This window comes from Microtus ochrogaster, chromosome 24, assembly GCF_000317375.1.
Source record: "Microtus ochrogaster isolate Prairie Vole_2 chromosome 24, MicOch1.0, whole genome shotgun sequence".
Classification (NCBI taxonomy): Eukaryota; Metazoa; Chordata; class Mammalia; order Rodentia; family Cricetidae; genus Microtus; species Microtus ochrogaster.
The window spans coordinates 27402841-27420049 of record NC_022024.1 but is presented as its reverse complement, the minus strand read 5'-3'; the positions used below and the strand labels follow the sequence as shown (position 1 = coordinate 27420049).

Genomic DNA, 17209 nt, shown 5'->3' with positions numbered 1-17209 from the left:
GCTGGTGTAGATAGGAGGGGTGGGACACAAAGCTGCTTCCTTGACACCTTGAAGATGAGGCACCAGCATCCTTCAACATTCCCAATTAGGGCAGGGAAGCCTTTCTTTCTAAAAAATAAAAACCCAACAATGTCGCCAGGTATGCTTTGCCAGGGTTTACCGATAATTTCCTAAACAAGCTCCCCTCGGCACGGCCTGCTCGCCATTGATGCTGGGTGTGAACAGGCACATGTCCAGGATGGTGGAATTCAGATCCATCTAGAAGAGAATCTAGCATCAATCATTAAAATTATGAAGCATGTGTTCTTGGGCCCTGAAGTCTCTCTCTGTGTGTTAACATATGTCCATTGTAGCGCCCTGTTAGAAGTAAAACCCTAAAACTACCTAAATATCAATAATAGGGAATTACACAAACAACAATAGTGCAAAAAAAACCCAAATTGGGTTATGTAAACAGTAGTGTGAAACAAGAGTACTCTTCAGCCATCAAAATAACTAGAGAGCGTTTTTGTTGTTCATATAGTTTTTAACATGTCATAGTAAACATATATTCATGTAAATATAACTGTTTCAATATACATATGTATAATGTGTTATATGTTCAACAAAAATCTGGGGGAGGAAAGGCTAGCCCCATTTTTCTTGTAGGTATCTGTAAGCTCTTGTTAGAAAACTGCCCATGAAACTTCTCTTATTGGTTACACTGGGAATCTGGAATGGGAAGTTAGGAACGAATGGTTTCCATTGTTTATATACTCCCTCAGTTCTTGAGGGTTTTAAACAATGTGTTATCTTTAGGAATAAAGACATGATATAAAGACCTCAACATAAAGCCAGCCATACTGAACCTTATAAAAGAGAAAATGGGAAGTACACTTGAACGCATTGGCACAAGAGACCACTTACTAAATATAACCCCAGCAGCACAGACACTGAAAGAAACAATTAATAAATGGGACCTCCTGAAACTGAAAAGCTTCTGTAAGCAAAGGACATGGTCAACAAGACAAAACAACAGCCTACAGAATGGGAAAAATATCTTCACTAACCCCATATCGGACAGAGGTCTGATCTCCAAAATATACAAAGAACTCAAGAAATTGGTCATCAAAAAAAAAAAAAAAAACAAACAAACAATCCAATTAAAAAAATGGAGTACAGACCTAAACAGAGAAACTCTCAACAGAGGAATCTAAAATGGCTGAAAGACACTTAAGGAAATGTTCAACATCCTTAGTCATCAGAGAAATGCAAATCAATACAACTCTGAGATTCCATCTTATACCTGTAAGAATGGCCAAAATCAAAAATACTGATGATAACTTATGCTGGAGAGGTTGTGGGGTAAAGGGAACACTTCTGCATTGCTGGTGAGAATGCAAGCTGGTACAGCCCCTTCGGATGTCAGTGTGGCGATTTCTCAGAAAATTAGGAAACAACCTTTCTCAAGACCCAGTAATACCACTTTTGGGTATATATCTAAAGGATGTTCACTCATGCCACAAGGACATGTGTTCAACTATGTTCATAGCAGCATTGTTTGTCATAACCAGAACTGGAAACAACCTAAATGCCCCTCAACTGAAGAATGGATAAGGAAAACGTGGTATATTTATACAATGGAGTACTACACAACAGAAAAAAATAACATATTGAATTTTGCAGGCAAATGGATGGAGCTAGAAAACATCATTTTGAGTGAGGTAACACAGACACAGAAAGACAAATATCACATGTACTCACTCATAAGTGGTTTCTAAACATAAAGCAAAGAAAACGAGCCCACAAATCACAATCCCAGAGAACTTAGACAACAATGAGGACCCTGAGAGAGACATACATAGATCTAATCTACATGGGTAGTAGAAAAGAGAAGATCCCTGAGTAAATTGGAACATGGGGACCTTGGGAGAGGGCTGAAGAGGGGGAGGTGAGGGGAGAGGCAGGGAGAGGAGCAGAGAAAAATGCAGAGCTCAATAAAAATCAAAAAAAAAAAAAGAAAGACACGAGGTTAGGTATGGTGGCACAGACCATTAATTCCAGCATTAGGGAGGCAGATCTTCGAAGTTTGAGGCTAGCCTAGTCTACATAGGGCATTCCAGACCAACCAGGACTACACAGTGAGATTCTGTCTCAAAAATAATAAATAAATAATAATTAAATGGGCTTAAAGTGTAACAATTTTTGAAAAAAAAAACTGCTCTTCTTTTGGCCAGATTATGCAAAATTTCACACAGTAGACAGAGAAAGAACGGGAAGTTTTCATTTTTCTTCCAAAGATCCCACATGCACTACAGGAAGAGGCTGGGACATCTGCTTGGGCCATCCTCAGTCTCCTCTCTCAGCGATGGGCACACGTTTCTCCCGACATCACCCAGCCCAGCCAGGCCAGGGGTACAGGGGGACCTCAGAGACTTCCAATTGCAGAGTGCGTGAGGATATCTATGCAGAGAGAAGAAACCACAGAGACGAGAGCAAGGGAGACATTCCCCCTTGTGCCTCTGGAAAAGGAAGAGGCTCAGAGGAGCCATGCAGGAAGCAACCGTGAGTCACAGAGACCCCAAATGGGTGGAATTTTGCATAAGACAAACCTTATCCAATTCACGCAACACTCCGCTAGGGCATGATGCGGATTTTTATTTATTGCTTCCAGCATCCGGCCTTAATATAGATCTAATCTGAAGTCACTCTGTGCATGCTCTGTGGATATTCTCACATCCTCCTCACCATCCAACCTGACCTCCTCTGAGGAGCTCTCCTGGCTCTCCTGCCTCTCCACTGGGCTCACTGTCTTTCTTTCTCCATCCCTCTTGGCTTCTTCTCAGGATGACAGGACTTTAGCCTTGGGTAATTAACTTGCTTGATTTCTGCCTTTGCTCCCCCTACACACTCCGCAGACTTCTCTCTTTGGCTAACTTCCGTAGCTCCTGTTTTGAGATAGGTGTCTCGCTATGCAACCCTGGCTGTCCTGGAACTCCCTCTGAATACCCGCTGACCTGACTCACAGAGATCCTCCTGCCTCTGCCTCCCAAGTGCTAGGATTAACGTACACAGCTCTTTTGAATCACCTTCGTATCCAAGTAACCAGAACAGTGCCTGGTATAGAACAGGCTGCAGGAAAATATTACATGAAATGCTACTCTCTTAGCGTTCAAGATTTTGTAAAGCTCATCACATTCTTCCAGCCAAGGCCTGTGTAGAAAACAAATGTTCCCTGATGGAGAATTTCAGTTCATGTCAACATGCTGTTTCTCTTGACATCTTCCTGAAGCTGCATGGTAGGCTATTAACTAGCCCTGGGATTTTTTTGTTGCGTGCAAAAAAAAAAAAAAAAAAAAAATCTCAGCCATGCTGCTAAAATCAAACAAGCAGAGATTTCCACACCACACAGTCACAGGACAGCTCCGTGCCACACAGTAAAGATGAAGAAGAGAAGGGGGGGGCGCAACTAAGCAAAACACTATTTCTTTGTTCCTTTCTGATTGTTGTGAGATTGAAAAGCCATGTCCAACAAGCTAAGATGTCTTAAGCCAAACTTTTCTTATTTCTCCTCCTCTGAAGAAGAACCGAGCTTATCTGTAGAAGGGTAAATGAGCCAATTGTCTTGTTTATTCTTCCAATCAAAAAGTTTTTGAGAAACACTGGGAAGGAAACTACCCTACACACACAAAGCAATTATCTAATGCTGTGTTGTGGGCCTTTGTAGTTAGGAATGATACTGCTAACGCGTGAAGATGCTGGGTCTCTCTCTCTTGTTTCCAGTCTACTTGGTTCCCAATATGTAGTTAGGGAAGTACAAAGTCCACGGCCTGAACTCTGAATTCCAGACTTGAGTATTACTTGAGAGTCACCGTTCCAAGTCAGGGAGCCCCCAGACTCACGAGCCCGAAGGTGTGAGATGGAGTGAACTTGAAATAAGCTTCCTATGACATTCTACACAGCCAACCACGGAGCCCATTTCAAGCTTGACACTTCCTGTGGTTTCTACTATCTGGTCCATTACCTTTGCTCAGCCCTCCCCTCCCCCCACCAGCTCCAGGCCTGTTACAGGTTTGTTTTTTTTTTTTTCTTCTTCTTCTATTTTTACATTCTGTGGGAGTACTGTAAAATATTACATTTTTAAAACTTTCTCTTATGTTCACTTGAGAACCTTAATAGCCAGAAGTCCAGCAAGATTCTTCAGGAATTTCTAGCAGAATGCTGGAATTGACTTGATTTGCCTCTGTGGCCTAGAAAAATGAAGAGTCATTTGTAGGAACAGAGTATGGTCGGTACTGGCAGCCTCGCCAGTTCTGGTGCAGCAAACGAGAAATACCCTTTTGCTGTTTATGCGGGCAGAGAGAATGACACAGCTTCCTGTAACCTGGAACCCTACACCTCAGCACCAAGGAAGTTGGGAAACCCTAGTTCTCCTATCGGGGGGGTCATTCAAACAATATGAACACAGAATGTTTACTGGGGAAAAGCCAGTTCTACAGGGGGTGCAGAGGTCACTGGCAGCCCTAAGAAGAGGGGGCTCATCCCTCAAATGCCAGAAAGAGTCATCCCCAGATAGGAACAAACTGAAAAACACAGAAACCATAGTCAGAAAACCTCAAACGCTGGCGTCTTCGGATCGGCCCAGACACCTCAATATCAGACAGAAGAGTTCACAGCTCGTCCCAAGCACTCTGCCAAGCTCTACAGATCACGTTTAAACTGTAAATGCAGTATGGCTAGAGGATAAAAGCTTGGACTCTAGGGACAGATCTTTCCCCGTTCAAATCACCTTGATCGGGCTACCTAACGCCCTAAAGCCCCAGGATTTCTCTCCGATGAAGTGGGGATGGCCATGGTATTGACTCGTAAGGATTAAGTGAATTAACCCATGCAGATGCCGATTCAGGAGGGAGGTGCATAGTCAGAGCTCAGAAATGCTGGCTATTATTATGTCTCACCCGCTACCTCTACCTTCTTATCTTTTGTGCTTGGAAGAAAGGTTAATGGGCATGCAGAAAAGTCACCAATTTCAAATTTCATAAATTTCATGCATATCCCCTTATTTTACTTATTGTACCGCCTGGGGAAGCTCAAACTCTTCCACTCTGCCCTTGAGATAAGGAGAATATTCTACAGGCCCAGAGTCGGCCCAAAGGAATCCGAATCACATGGCAGACTCTTCCACAGTTGGGGAACGCGACGGCATGTGTTCCTACCACGGCATACCCCGTGTGACACATGCCATGCGGATTTCCAAACACTGAGTTCAGAGTCGGCACACTTTTCCGCCAATTTCAGTGGAGATGCTGACAACGTTTAAAAAAAAAAAAAAAAAACTGGAGAGGATGCAAAATGGGGAAACGATGGGGGCGGGGTGGGCATGACTTGCTGCGTGACCACAAAACACCTGCTGAGAAATTGGTAGGGTAGGACCTGCAGAGTTCCACATTTCTTCAGTTTCCCTACAATTTTTCAAAGGCAGAAGGAGGGCAATAAAGACACTGACAAACCATAAAGTCTCCAGGTTTTTCACGGTTCGTCGCTGAAATATTACCTCTGGAAGTAGTGCCGTCTTCCTGGAGTGGCAGGGCCGGTTTGAGGTGGGGGAGCTCTAAAGACTTTTTTTTTTTTTTTTAAAATTGATCCAGTATCTAGGCACAAGTTCAAAACTGTGTTCCCGCATAACAGAACATGATAGAGCTATTTAAAAATACTGTTTACAAAGGGTTTGCGGCAGCATCTTAATAGAAGCCTCTTTGCTCGGTAGCTGAAGGAGAGAAGGATGCAGAACTGGATAGGGGCTGACCTCAACTATGCAAAAAAAGAATCCAAAATGCTGACAGCGGTTGTCTCTATATGACGCAATTAAGGATCATTTTTTTTTCTTTGCCTTCCTTTCCGTCCCAACCCCCCCAACCCTGCAACTCTCTACGTGAGACTACAGTTCTTTCACAAGCAGGAAAAAAGAAATCATTTAAATAGCATGAGGTTTTAAAATGGCACCAAATTATATTAAAACTCCATGAGGTTTGCAGAGATTTAAGAAGTCGGGTCTTTGCTGGCGGTGGCAAAAACAGCAACTGGCTGCCGGATGCCAGCCTCACACTCAGCCAGGGATATACTACGGTGCCTGGCACATGTCAAAATGCCTTCGCCTCTTGATCACTGCGAAACTGATGAGTCAGGCTGTGGGAGATCCAAGCCCTTTCTTCTCCCTCTCCTCCCTCTGTCTGCAGCAGGATGGGCTTTGTTTTCTTTTTTTTTTGTTTGTTTTTTTTGGGGGGGGGGTGGCACTCATTAGTACTTCCACATTGCGGCTCAGAAGCCGAGCATGTGTCTGTCTCTCAGTGTTCAAATTCTCTAACAGTTCCGGAGAGAAGTGTGACAAGGCAGAAGCGAGGTGCTTCTGAATGGAGGAATCTAGGGGGCTATCTATGCCCAAACCTGTCTTTTTGTGGGGCAGGGGGTTTCTCCCAAGTAATCTCAATGGCTACAGCCAAGAATCTGCACTTGGGGTACCAAAAGGGAGTGTAAAGGAAACTCCCATACTGGTCATGTGTGGGGCTTTCACCCCTTACAACCTCCTGCTTTGGGAGGGAACTGTCCCAGGAGACAGAGTCGGGGCGGGATGGGGGTTGATCCTCAAGAAGTAAACCAGGGTCAGGCGAGAGGTCCCCTCAACCACAGGAACCCCAGTAGGACTGGGATCCCTCCAACACACTCTCTACTTTCTGAGAGCCCCCTAAGGAAAGAGCTTGGAAGCTGGGGCCCAGAGTGCAAGGTGCCCTGTAGCTGGGGGATATGACCCTAGCCTTTGAAGTTGTCCCAAGTTCAAAATCCCTGCACTTGCCGGGCGGTGGTGGCGCACGCCTTTAATCCCAGCATTTGGGAGGCAGAGGCAGGCGGATCTCTGTGAGTTCGAGGCCAGCCTGGTCTACAAGAGCTAGTTCCAGGACAGGCTCCAAAGCCCCAGAGAGACCCTGTGTCTCGAAACCCCAAAAAAAAAAAAAAAAAAAAAAAATCCCTGCACTGCCCTTTGGCAACTTTGGCCAGTCACTTAGCAACTCTAGGCCTCCAGGCTTCTGCCTGTAAAATGGGGTTGTGAGAGCTGAATTAGTTAGAGACAGAGGTAAAGGGACTTCACATGTGGGAAACACCATCAAAGTGTTAAGTCACAAAATGAAAACAAAATGCCAATCTATCCTTGTTAACTGAATCCTGAAAATGAGATGGGGATGTTAACGTGGTACCCCATATCCTGAGGACAGGGGGACTGTCTCCGAAGCTGCAGCTTGGTCCCGACCCCTGGCTCCCAGCAAGCCTGAAGTGGACAGCTACACACGAATGGCTGAATTGAACCCACAGGACAAGGAAGCCAGGCCATCCCATGGGGAGCTATTTATAGGCAAGTCTTCCTTCACCTCCAATCCTCCATGTGACAGGCTGGTAGGCTCGGCTTGGGGAAACAGTGCTCTTGTCAAAACACTTGTCAAAAACATCCCAAATCTGAAGAGATAATTGGAAAGGAGACCCAGGAAGGATGGATAGAAATTTCTTCTGCGGGGCTAATGGGCCTGACTGGCCTAACCGGGTTATAGAATGTCCATGGGCATCCCTGGGTGAGTGTGCAATGATTGGTGTGCATCTACCTCTCCTTTCCCCAGGAAATGAAGCTAGCATGGCAGGAAAGATGATCGATGTATATTTAAAAAGAAGGTATACACAAACAAATTCCCTCCCATATGTTACTGGGTTTACTCCAAAGGAAACAGAGTCAATCAAATGCCTACCCGGCACTCGGCACCATGTCAGACTGAGGGGGATTCATGGCCCCTTTTACAAGAAGCTTAAAATCCAGTTGGCAGGGCAAATGTGAACCAGAGAGGCTAGGTACCAAGGCATGACCTTGGTAACAAGTCAACGATGAGGCTGGTAGTGAGTAGCTCGGGGAGACAGGGAGAATAAGATGCCTCTAGGGACACCATCAAAGAGAAGGTGAGGTTTGGGCCAAATACAGAGAGCTCAGCAAATCACAGAATAAAAAGAAAAAGAAAAAAACAAAACAGGCTGAGGGTAAGGTATGATCAAAGTGCGGACACAGGGGGGGCGGGACATATACAAACTTGGTTGGAGGAAGGCTATGGGGGCAAAGACAGAGTCCCTGGCCATCAGAGATGGAAATATTTTTTTTTTCCTGGCTTGTCTAGTATAATCTCATTTTACAGCTGGAGAGATGGCGGCTAAGAGAGGCTAAATGATCTGCCTAAAGGCACAGCTGGCCGAAGAGGGACAGAAGCTGGCAAAACAGACCCGCCGGCATTCAATTAAGAATCTGCGCTGAGTGTGAGAGGTCAAGCCGCGTCTAGGGTGAACCAACACGATTCCCAGCAACGACTGTCACTGGAGGCCACAGGAGACATGCAGTTCAGGCTTGCTAATGACACTGACAAGAGGATCATGGGATGATTTCAGAAGAGTCCCTTGGTGGGTCTGTTGGCTTTCTCCTCCTCCACGTTGTCCCTTCCCCCAGGTGATTTAAAAAAGAAAAATCCTCAACTTGACCAGGGACCATCTGTATGGTGGGGGAAATGGTCCTATGAGATGCAAGTCCAGGGAGTCTCAAAGAATTTCAAATTTCGAACCTCTCTCCTTGGCATATGTGGGCACAAAGGGCAGAAAGCAAACCCCCTCTGAGCACCGGTGGTGAGTGGGATGTAGGGGGGAGGGCACGCCTGTTTTCTTCTTCTTTTCAAGCCTGTAATCGCTCATCTCTTTGAAGTTGTGAGAAATCAGGTGCTTTGTACATTTCCCGTGGAAAGGAGTGAGGACTCAAAGGTTAAATGTCTCAGGAAGGTGAGTCAGGGACGGGGTAAGGCCCGATTCGCATTCAGCAGCTAAGAGTAAGGAAAGGGCCCCTGTGTGGCTCATTCCCAGAGTGCAGGCGGCTGGTGCCTCATCGCAGGCTGAGGGTGGCGGCGGGGGAACAGAGGCTACATACAGACTCCTAAAATTTCCTCCAAGTCTTTTCATGGCAGGGGTCTCTATGGCATTAACGAAGCAATCTTAGGGGTATGGTCTCGCATAGTACTCAGGAGCAGGATTGAAAATTAAAAACAGACAGGCAACAAGTGAACTTTTTTAAAAGGAGACATTTGAAGAAACACAGAGAAACCAACCTTAAGTAACTGGCCGTCTCCAGTCCCCAAGAACAAGACAGTCCTATTCATCACCATGGTGCCGTAAACAGATGTCAGGTCAGAGTGGATCAACGTAGAAGACGCAATTGGCTGGACCTGTTCGGGCCGGTCCTCAGCTTTCTGCACAGAAATAAACAAGGGGGAAAAACGATCATTTTTTTTAAAACTTAAGTACTTCTCTTCATACTGCTAAAATACCACTCAGGAGCTCTTAGGACGTCTGCATTTCTGAACCCTAGATACATTCTCTTCAGCGGGATTCTTGGGAACAGCTTTCACCGCTTCCTCTGCCAACTCACCATGCTGGCCCGAGCCAGGAAAAATGACGCGCAGAACCGCGTATTCACACGTAATGGTTGCCAGCACTGAGCTGGCCATCCACTCCACATGCCTGACATCCCCCAACACACACACACACACACACACACACACACACACACGCACGCACGCACGCACACACAGAGAGACAGACAGTTTGATCTATATAGCAGAGTTCTACGTTATTGCCAGGACGCCGGGTTCATTCTAAGATGAACTATAACATAGCTCCTTTTAGCTAGGCATGCGCTTCTGTGACTGGCTCAGACTACCTTATTGGGTAGCAGGAGACTAACACTAGGCCTCCGGAGGGGAGGGATTCTGATAGTGCACCATGAAGCCTAAAGACTAATCCAGAGGGCAGAAGGCAGCCAGAGCTGGGGTGGGTGGTAAGACCTGGCTAATGAGGAACTGAGTAGGACTGGACCCTGATCTAAGCCCGCTAAAGGGGAAGTGAAAAGCGCAAGCCCTCAACCTAAACGCATTTCAATTGTCAGGCTTTGAACACATGGAATCACATGCTTGCTCCTGCTCATTAACTAAAGGCCCCCTTTCAACCTGGGACCCAGAGAGTGTCAAGCAAAATGTCTTTCCCTTTTTTTGTTTAAAAGGAATGAAGGGCCCCATACTGCTTCCTGCCTCCAACGACAGGAAGCTGAGTTTGTTCCACAAATCTCTGGAAGAGAGGGAGCTGAGAGAGAGAGAGAGAGAGAGAGAGAGAGAGAGAGAGAGAGAGCCGTTGCCCAGTGCAGCTTCTGAACACAGTGTGATAGCATACTTTATCTGCCAGAGCCCGGTTCCCAACTGTACTATGGTTTTCAAAGACACATTTAAATTCTAGCCAATGAGAGAGCCGGCAAACATCAGTAAGCATCACGGTGGTTCCTGAGTTGGGACTGTTTGGGGTGTGGAGAGGCGGGCAGGGGGAGCCCAAGACTTATTAACTTCATTATATTATTGCCAACAGTGTTTATGCTTTTCAATTTATGCCTTATTAAATATTCATTCTTTTTAAACCCACCAAGTTTCATTAACATCTAAACTAAATGGATTCGTGGACTAAATTGATTTCAGAAGGCTCTAAAGTACCATCGATACTTCTCTGTTGACGTTGTTCTGTGAGCCAGGATAGCATCCTTCAATACCCCATCACCTTTTCAAGGAAGGAATGTCATAAGCTAAGAGAGGACTCATTTGCATAAAATGTTCTATAGTGAACTCCCTGGAAGGAGACTTTTGGAATGCCCATTAGAGATTCATGTTTCCCATGAAAAGACTGTATATCTCGTGTGGTTAGGGAAGGTGGGGAGCTATCCTGTTAAAACTAGAGTTAAGGGGAAAGGATCTCTGAGGATCTGGGGACTGGAACAATAGGGCTACTGTTTAGATAAGGAAGCCTCATGATATGAGTAGAAAAAAAACATTGGATGACCTTTAAGTTAATAAAAAAAGAAAGAAAATCCCCACATACACATGACACATCCTGACTTAAAATACAACCAGAACTGACCAGATGTAAGGCCAGTTTATTGTGCTTATTATTTTTTTTATGAAGTTTTTGAGTGTCACAAGGCTATGTCAGGGAATCGGGGAATATTTCCGAGCTTCTAGAATGTTCTCACACTACTCTTATTTTTGAATCGTGGACTGTGCTTCTTGTCATCTCACAACAGAAAAGGGGTAAAGGCTATGGCATTATGGATTATCTCTAAGTACCAAATGGGACCGGAGTCTTAGGTCTGGTATGGAATAGGAACCAAATAGCTGTTCCTATTCCAGTAGACCATGAAGAGTGATATCATGGGAAGCCTTTGCTGAGGCTGGGTGAGATAGCCTGCTTGCCAAAGATTGGTCCCAAATCACATAGGCTGGTCAGAAGCTAAAGGGGAACAAGGGGAAAATTGTTCCCAGATTACAATCTCCTGTGTCCTAGCGTTGACTTCTGATCTCTTCCCAAAGAGGCAGTCTTCCAAACTAAGCCCTAGACCATTAGTACAGCTACGGAGCCCAGTCACTCCACCAGTGTCATGGCCACACTCGAGAGCCTGGTGGGATGAAACACCACCCGGGATGAGCCTGTCTTTGAACTCAATCCTTAGTCATTGAATGACCTGGGTGATTTATTTAATCAGTGTGGGGCTTTATCTACTGTCTGACTGGTAGGCTAGTGGTGGTGAAGGACTCACAAGTACTGGTGCACTAGGTAGTACGAGTAACACTGCCTAGTACACCAGGAGTCACAGTGGGCTGTATGACATCCATTTTACCTTCCCTGACAAAAGTGGCATAGGACCGCGAACCTGTGTTGAGCATGGAGCCTGTTATTCTCCAGCCGAGCTACTTTAAACCCATTGTTTCAGCCTCTAGATCAGCCGTTCTCAACCTGGGGGCCACAATCCTTTTGGGGTCACCTCTCAGATATTTACATTATGATTCATAACAGTAGCAAAAAAATTACAGTCGGGAAGTAGCAATGAAGTCATTTTAGGGTTGGGGGGTCACCACAGCATGGAGGACTGTGTTAAAGGGTCTCAGCATCAGGAAGGTTGCGAACCACTGCTCTATAGCACGGAAGGGTTGCTAGTAACACTTCTTCTCAACGGTTGTTACAAGGACTAAAGGAGCTAGCGGACAAGTCTCAGGAGAGTTTGGTAAAGCATCTGTCACACAGGAAGGAATACAGGTGAGCTGTGCTTGCTGTCACTGTTTGGAAGTGCAAACAGGTACTACCGCACCCAAGGCTGTACCCTTGGTGTCTACCCTCTTTGCCAAAAGGCCTCAAATGTTCTCCAGATCACAATAAGCTGAGCCGGTAGAAACCGCAATCGGTCCAACCAAACGGCAATTTCAGTCACCACTGCCAGACACTCGCTCTCCTACCTCATGGAACTGTGGGTTCACCCCCAGTGAGATATCAGGCACTCGTGGGAAGGGTTCCTAGGACTTCGTTATCCTAGAACAAAAACTCTGAGGGGAAGCCATGGCCTCTTTCTCACTCCTCCCCTTGGAATACAGTTGCATGATATAGAGACTGTATAAAATGTACAGGTGTATAAAAAGTATAGAATATACATCACGTGTGGAAAAAGGAAGACATTTAGCTTCCATCAAATCCAAGACGGAGGCTGAAAACCAGCACGCCGAGATTAGCACAGGAGAAAAGAACAGACTCTAGGTTCTTGGGGGCAGAACAGACTAGGGTGACCGCAGCTGTCCCGTTAAGCCACTGTCAATCAATTTTCTGCAAACCCCGGTTTAAGAAATGAGACTCATAACTTGTTGGATCAGGCAGCGGACCAGCTGGGAGGTCCTTAGACACAGTCGGAACTTTGTAGCTAATTATGATCCGGGAAGAAAATAGGAGGAGGGTTGGGCAACCAGAAAGCTCCAAGGACTGGTCAGGCTGAATAGAAATGGACTCTTTTATGCTAGAAACGCAGAAATGGACAGGTCGCTGTGAATGGAGAAAGGAACCCTCAGAAGGCCTTTCTTAGGCTTGTTTCAGCCAATGGAAACAAAAGACAGACGGGCCCCAGAGGAGCCCCCTCACAAAAGTGAAGTTAATACCTGGGGAGTTGAGCAGAAAAGGGGGGGGGGAATTTGGGGGGCCCTCCCCCCCCCCCCCCGTGTCCAGAAATTGTTCTTTCTCTGTTCCCCCTCTGGCCTATTTTCTCTTTTGCCCTTCTCTCCCTTTAGGGCATAATTGTTAATGTCGCTCTCAGCCCATTCTGTCTAGTTTATTATGTGTAATTTCTCTTGGAGCCCCAGCCTCTGCTTGTTCATCTATGTGTAACAAGGTTAATGCCTTGTAATGATGCTTTTGCCACTTCTGCCTTTCATGGAAAAAAAAAAATTCAATCTCGATTTAGCTCCAAGCCTTGCCTTGCCGCCCTCTGGGCTTTCTTGGTTCCCTTGTTGTCATCCTTCTGCTTCTCCTTCCTGCCACGTCTAACCATAACCACACGCCCACAGCCTAGCCCTTGCGAGGGGAAACTTCTCTCAGTCAGAGGCAAAAGGGCCCTTGACTCAAATGATGTTTAGAGTGAAAGACAGAGGTTTGGACGCAACACAGCAACCTGGGATGGGGGTGGTGTGTGTGACAATGGACGCACTTCAGTGTGTGTGTGTGTGTGTGTGTGTGTGTGTGTGTGTGTGTGTGTGTGTGCATGCATTCAGGTCAGGCGTACACAGGGAGCGGGGAGCATATCCCAAAGCAATAGGTTTGCCTTCCTTTATGGCGACTTCTAACTATTTTGTTGAGAGTAAACAACACAGTTGTATTCCACATAACTCCAGGGGCCACCAAACCACGATTTCTAGGGTGTGAAAGGCAAAGGCCCAGCCTTAGCTTTGTCTCCACACGTGAGCAATGATGCCACGTGAGGTACCCGATGACGTTTTTGTGGTAAGAGATACAGGAAATGTCCACAAAGCTGGGCCTCCAACGCTGGGCACCAAGAGAGAGTGGAGCCTTTCACTCAAACCCATTGTTAGAAAGACTTCTGAATGCTGGGTTTTCCTTCTAAGACAAAAGAGAGTGCCAGCTGGTGCTTATTAATTTCTCAGGCTGATAAGATGCCCTCTTGGGCCATTCATTTTATATTCTGTTCCCAGGGGTTACCGTGGTTTTCAAACAATGCCTCCATATTTGCTACTTGTGACTCACCAGGAAGCCACTTACAGTTAAAAAACACCTCTGCATCCAAGTTCTGGTCCCTGCTCTACACTTACAGCCGGCTGGATCGGGGCAAGGGGGCTCCTTCAGGTCACCACACTGTACAATAGACACATCCCTACCTCATGCCCTGCCTAGTCTCAGCATCGCCATGAGAAGCAAACGACAGCACAAGCAGGGCAATCATTAGGAAATCATCTTCATCAAGCTAAAATAAAAAATATGGGGAAAAAAAAACCTTTCACTCGAGATGAAGTGGAACTTTATCAGCTGTTCAGGCTGCTCATGTCCCACCTACTCTTCTGGAATATATATTGACTGGGTCTGACTGCGTTTATGGCATCTGTGAGACCACCTGAAGGGAAAATTTACCCAGGGATTCTAATTCATAGGAAAAGCCCAACGTGTGCAGGAGGTTGGTGCAGTAAGAGCGGAGTTGAGGGGCAGAAGCGGGTGACGCCGTCTCCGGGTATAGCTCACCTGGAGAAGGCACTGGAAAGATGCGTGTATTTCACACCGGCTCTCCCGTTCTGCCCTGTGTCCTCCACCTCCTAATCCCACCTGATGCTCTGAGACTTTTATCCTTCTTCCTTCCTGCTTTCTGTTCCTGTTTCACCCCCATCTCAATCTCTTTCCTTCCTTCTGACCGATTTCAGCAAAAATACTTTTGAAAAGACAGCTAAAATCGTTCCCCTAACGTTGGGAGTGGCAGGTTCCAGCATCTCTCCCCTGATCCACTACTCTCTCCCTTATAACTACAGTTTGCCCTGCATCTTTAAACTGAGGAAGATGGTCCACCAACGTTTGTCCACAAAGGAGTTAATATTGTTCTGGGTGGGATAATTTTCATTATGAGGCATGTCCCATGGGAGACACACCTTTTTAGCATCTTGGGTCTCTGTCCACAAGATGCCAGAAGCACCCTCTACAAGCAGACTAGTGCCAACTCCCTTCCCTTACCTCTCTAAATACACTACTTTAATTGTGCAATGAGAACCACCAGAATCCACGCATGGCTTCGGAGTTGCTGAAAAATGGCATCCGGACTCTTTCTGCTCACCTTGTCCATCAATACTCTAGCACAATACATCAACAAAACCACCAGTCAACCCCAGGCCCTCTACTCCCATCATTGCCCCTGTCCAAGACAGATTTCCCAATGCTCTCAAGTCGTCCTTCTCATCTCCACAGCATCCAGCCAGGCTAAGCATCCAGCATCTCCCTGCTGGTCCATTGGTCTCTCCCTTATAACCACAACCTGTCCTGCATTCAGTATCTCCTTTCTGGTCCACCAGTCTCTCTCTTATAACCACAACCTGTCCTGTATTCCACAATCAAGGTGCTCTTTAAGACAAATCTGACACTTGCTCAACATTCTTTAATGTTGCACACCTAACTACACTTAGAATGTACCCATGCCAGACAGTGGTGGGCCATGCCCTTAATCCCAGCATTCTGGGAGGCATAGGTAGGTGAATCTCTGAATTTGAGATCAGTCTGGTCTATGGAGCAAGTTTCAGGACGGCAGAGATACACAAAGGAACCCTGACTCAAAAAACAAAACAAGAGAATTACACCTGACTCCCAGACCCCACCTGAGCTGGCCCCTTGGCTACGGTAGATGCAGCACTTAGCTCTCTTCCTTCAAGCTGGTTTTGTTTCCATAGCAACTTTATTTCAGAAGTAGCATTACCACCTTTCTACCGTAGGGTCTCTCCACACGCTATTTCTCTGCTTCTTCCCCTTCAGTCCCTTTTGGGCCCGCTCATTTAAATCTTTCAGGTTTGAAGTGAATTTTTCCCCTACACAGGAGCTTGACTCTCCCGACTCCCACTCCAGTTGTTACTCCGAACCATGGCATTCTGCTCATTTCCTTCAGAACACCTATAATTGTTTTTTAAGTTGTATTTATTGTCTATCTCCCAGAAGACTCTCGGCTCTACCACCGTTTGTCTTATTCTGCTTTTGAAAGCAAGCTCAACCTCAGCATCTAACTCCTAGTAAGTTGTCGATAAATGTTTATTGAATTAATAAATAAACACACGGATCAATGTTTGAATACTTCCAATCAATATCTCATCAGGCAACTATGGAACATTGCTAAGTAGGCTTAATCATTACAGAGTTCTTCAACTGAGCCAAGATTTGTCCCTTGCAAACAGCAGGTCTCGGTTCTGCATGGGGGAGCAAGAGTAAACTACCACTCCACACGTCCTGTCGTCAGGCATCTTGGCCTTCTCAAAATTCATATCCACAGTCCATCAATAACTCATAAGAGACAGCTTCTGGATCTATTAGCTTCTTAATCCGTAGACAGCCTACTGACTGAGAATACTACTATTTAAAATGTGTCTCTAAATCTGGTTATGGTGGGGCGCATCGGTATTTCCAGTATCCAGGAGGCTTAGGGGGAAGGATCGTGGATTGGGGGCAAGCCTGGGCTACATTTCAAGTTTTAAGGTGGGCAAGGCTGTACAGACACTGCACCTCAAAACAACAACACGTAAACAGCACCAACAACAAAATAACAAAATGACGTGGCTCTAAGAGTGGAACAAAAGCTCTCAACAAAATACAAAATAAAGAGCAGGAGATCAATCCCCAGGACCCTCGTGTGGAAGAAGAGAACTGATTTCTGAAGGTTATCCTGTGTCTTCCACGTGTGAACCATGGAATGCTCATGTATACACACACAACAAACAAATGTAATATAAAAATAAAGAACTGAGTATTAAAGGGAATGCAAGAGGTGCTTTAATATATACCTTTAAGAACACAGCTCTATTATTTGAGTTGTGAGACTTTAGGTAGTCATTTCTCCTCTCTGCGTTTTCTTCATCCATCCTTCTACCCACCCATCCATCTGCTCACCCATCCATTCATCCATCCATCTGTCTATCTGCTCATCCATCCATTCATCCATCCATCCATCCATCTGCTCACCCATCCATCCATCCATCCATCCATCCATCCATCCATCCATCCATCCATCCATCCATCTGCTCACCCATCCATCCGTCTATCTGCTCATCCATCCATC

At 45.8% G+C, this 17209-nt stretch overlaps 1 protein-coding gene across 2 annotated transcripts in view; it reads right to left on the bottom strand.

Annotated features, from left to right (window-relative positions):
- Plxnc1 (plexin C1) overlaps positions 1-17209 on the bottom strand; it is a 149656-nt gene that overhangs the window by 116902 nt on the left and 15545 nt on the right. For both annotated transcript variants that reach the window (XM_005358143.2, XM_026784439.1), the window contains exon 2: positions 9156-9296. In XM_005358143.2, coding sequence (XP_005358200.1) covers positions 9156-9296 — 141 coding nt within the window. The remainder of the gene's footprint in view (positions 1-9155; positions 9297-17209) is intronic.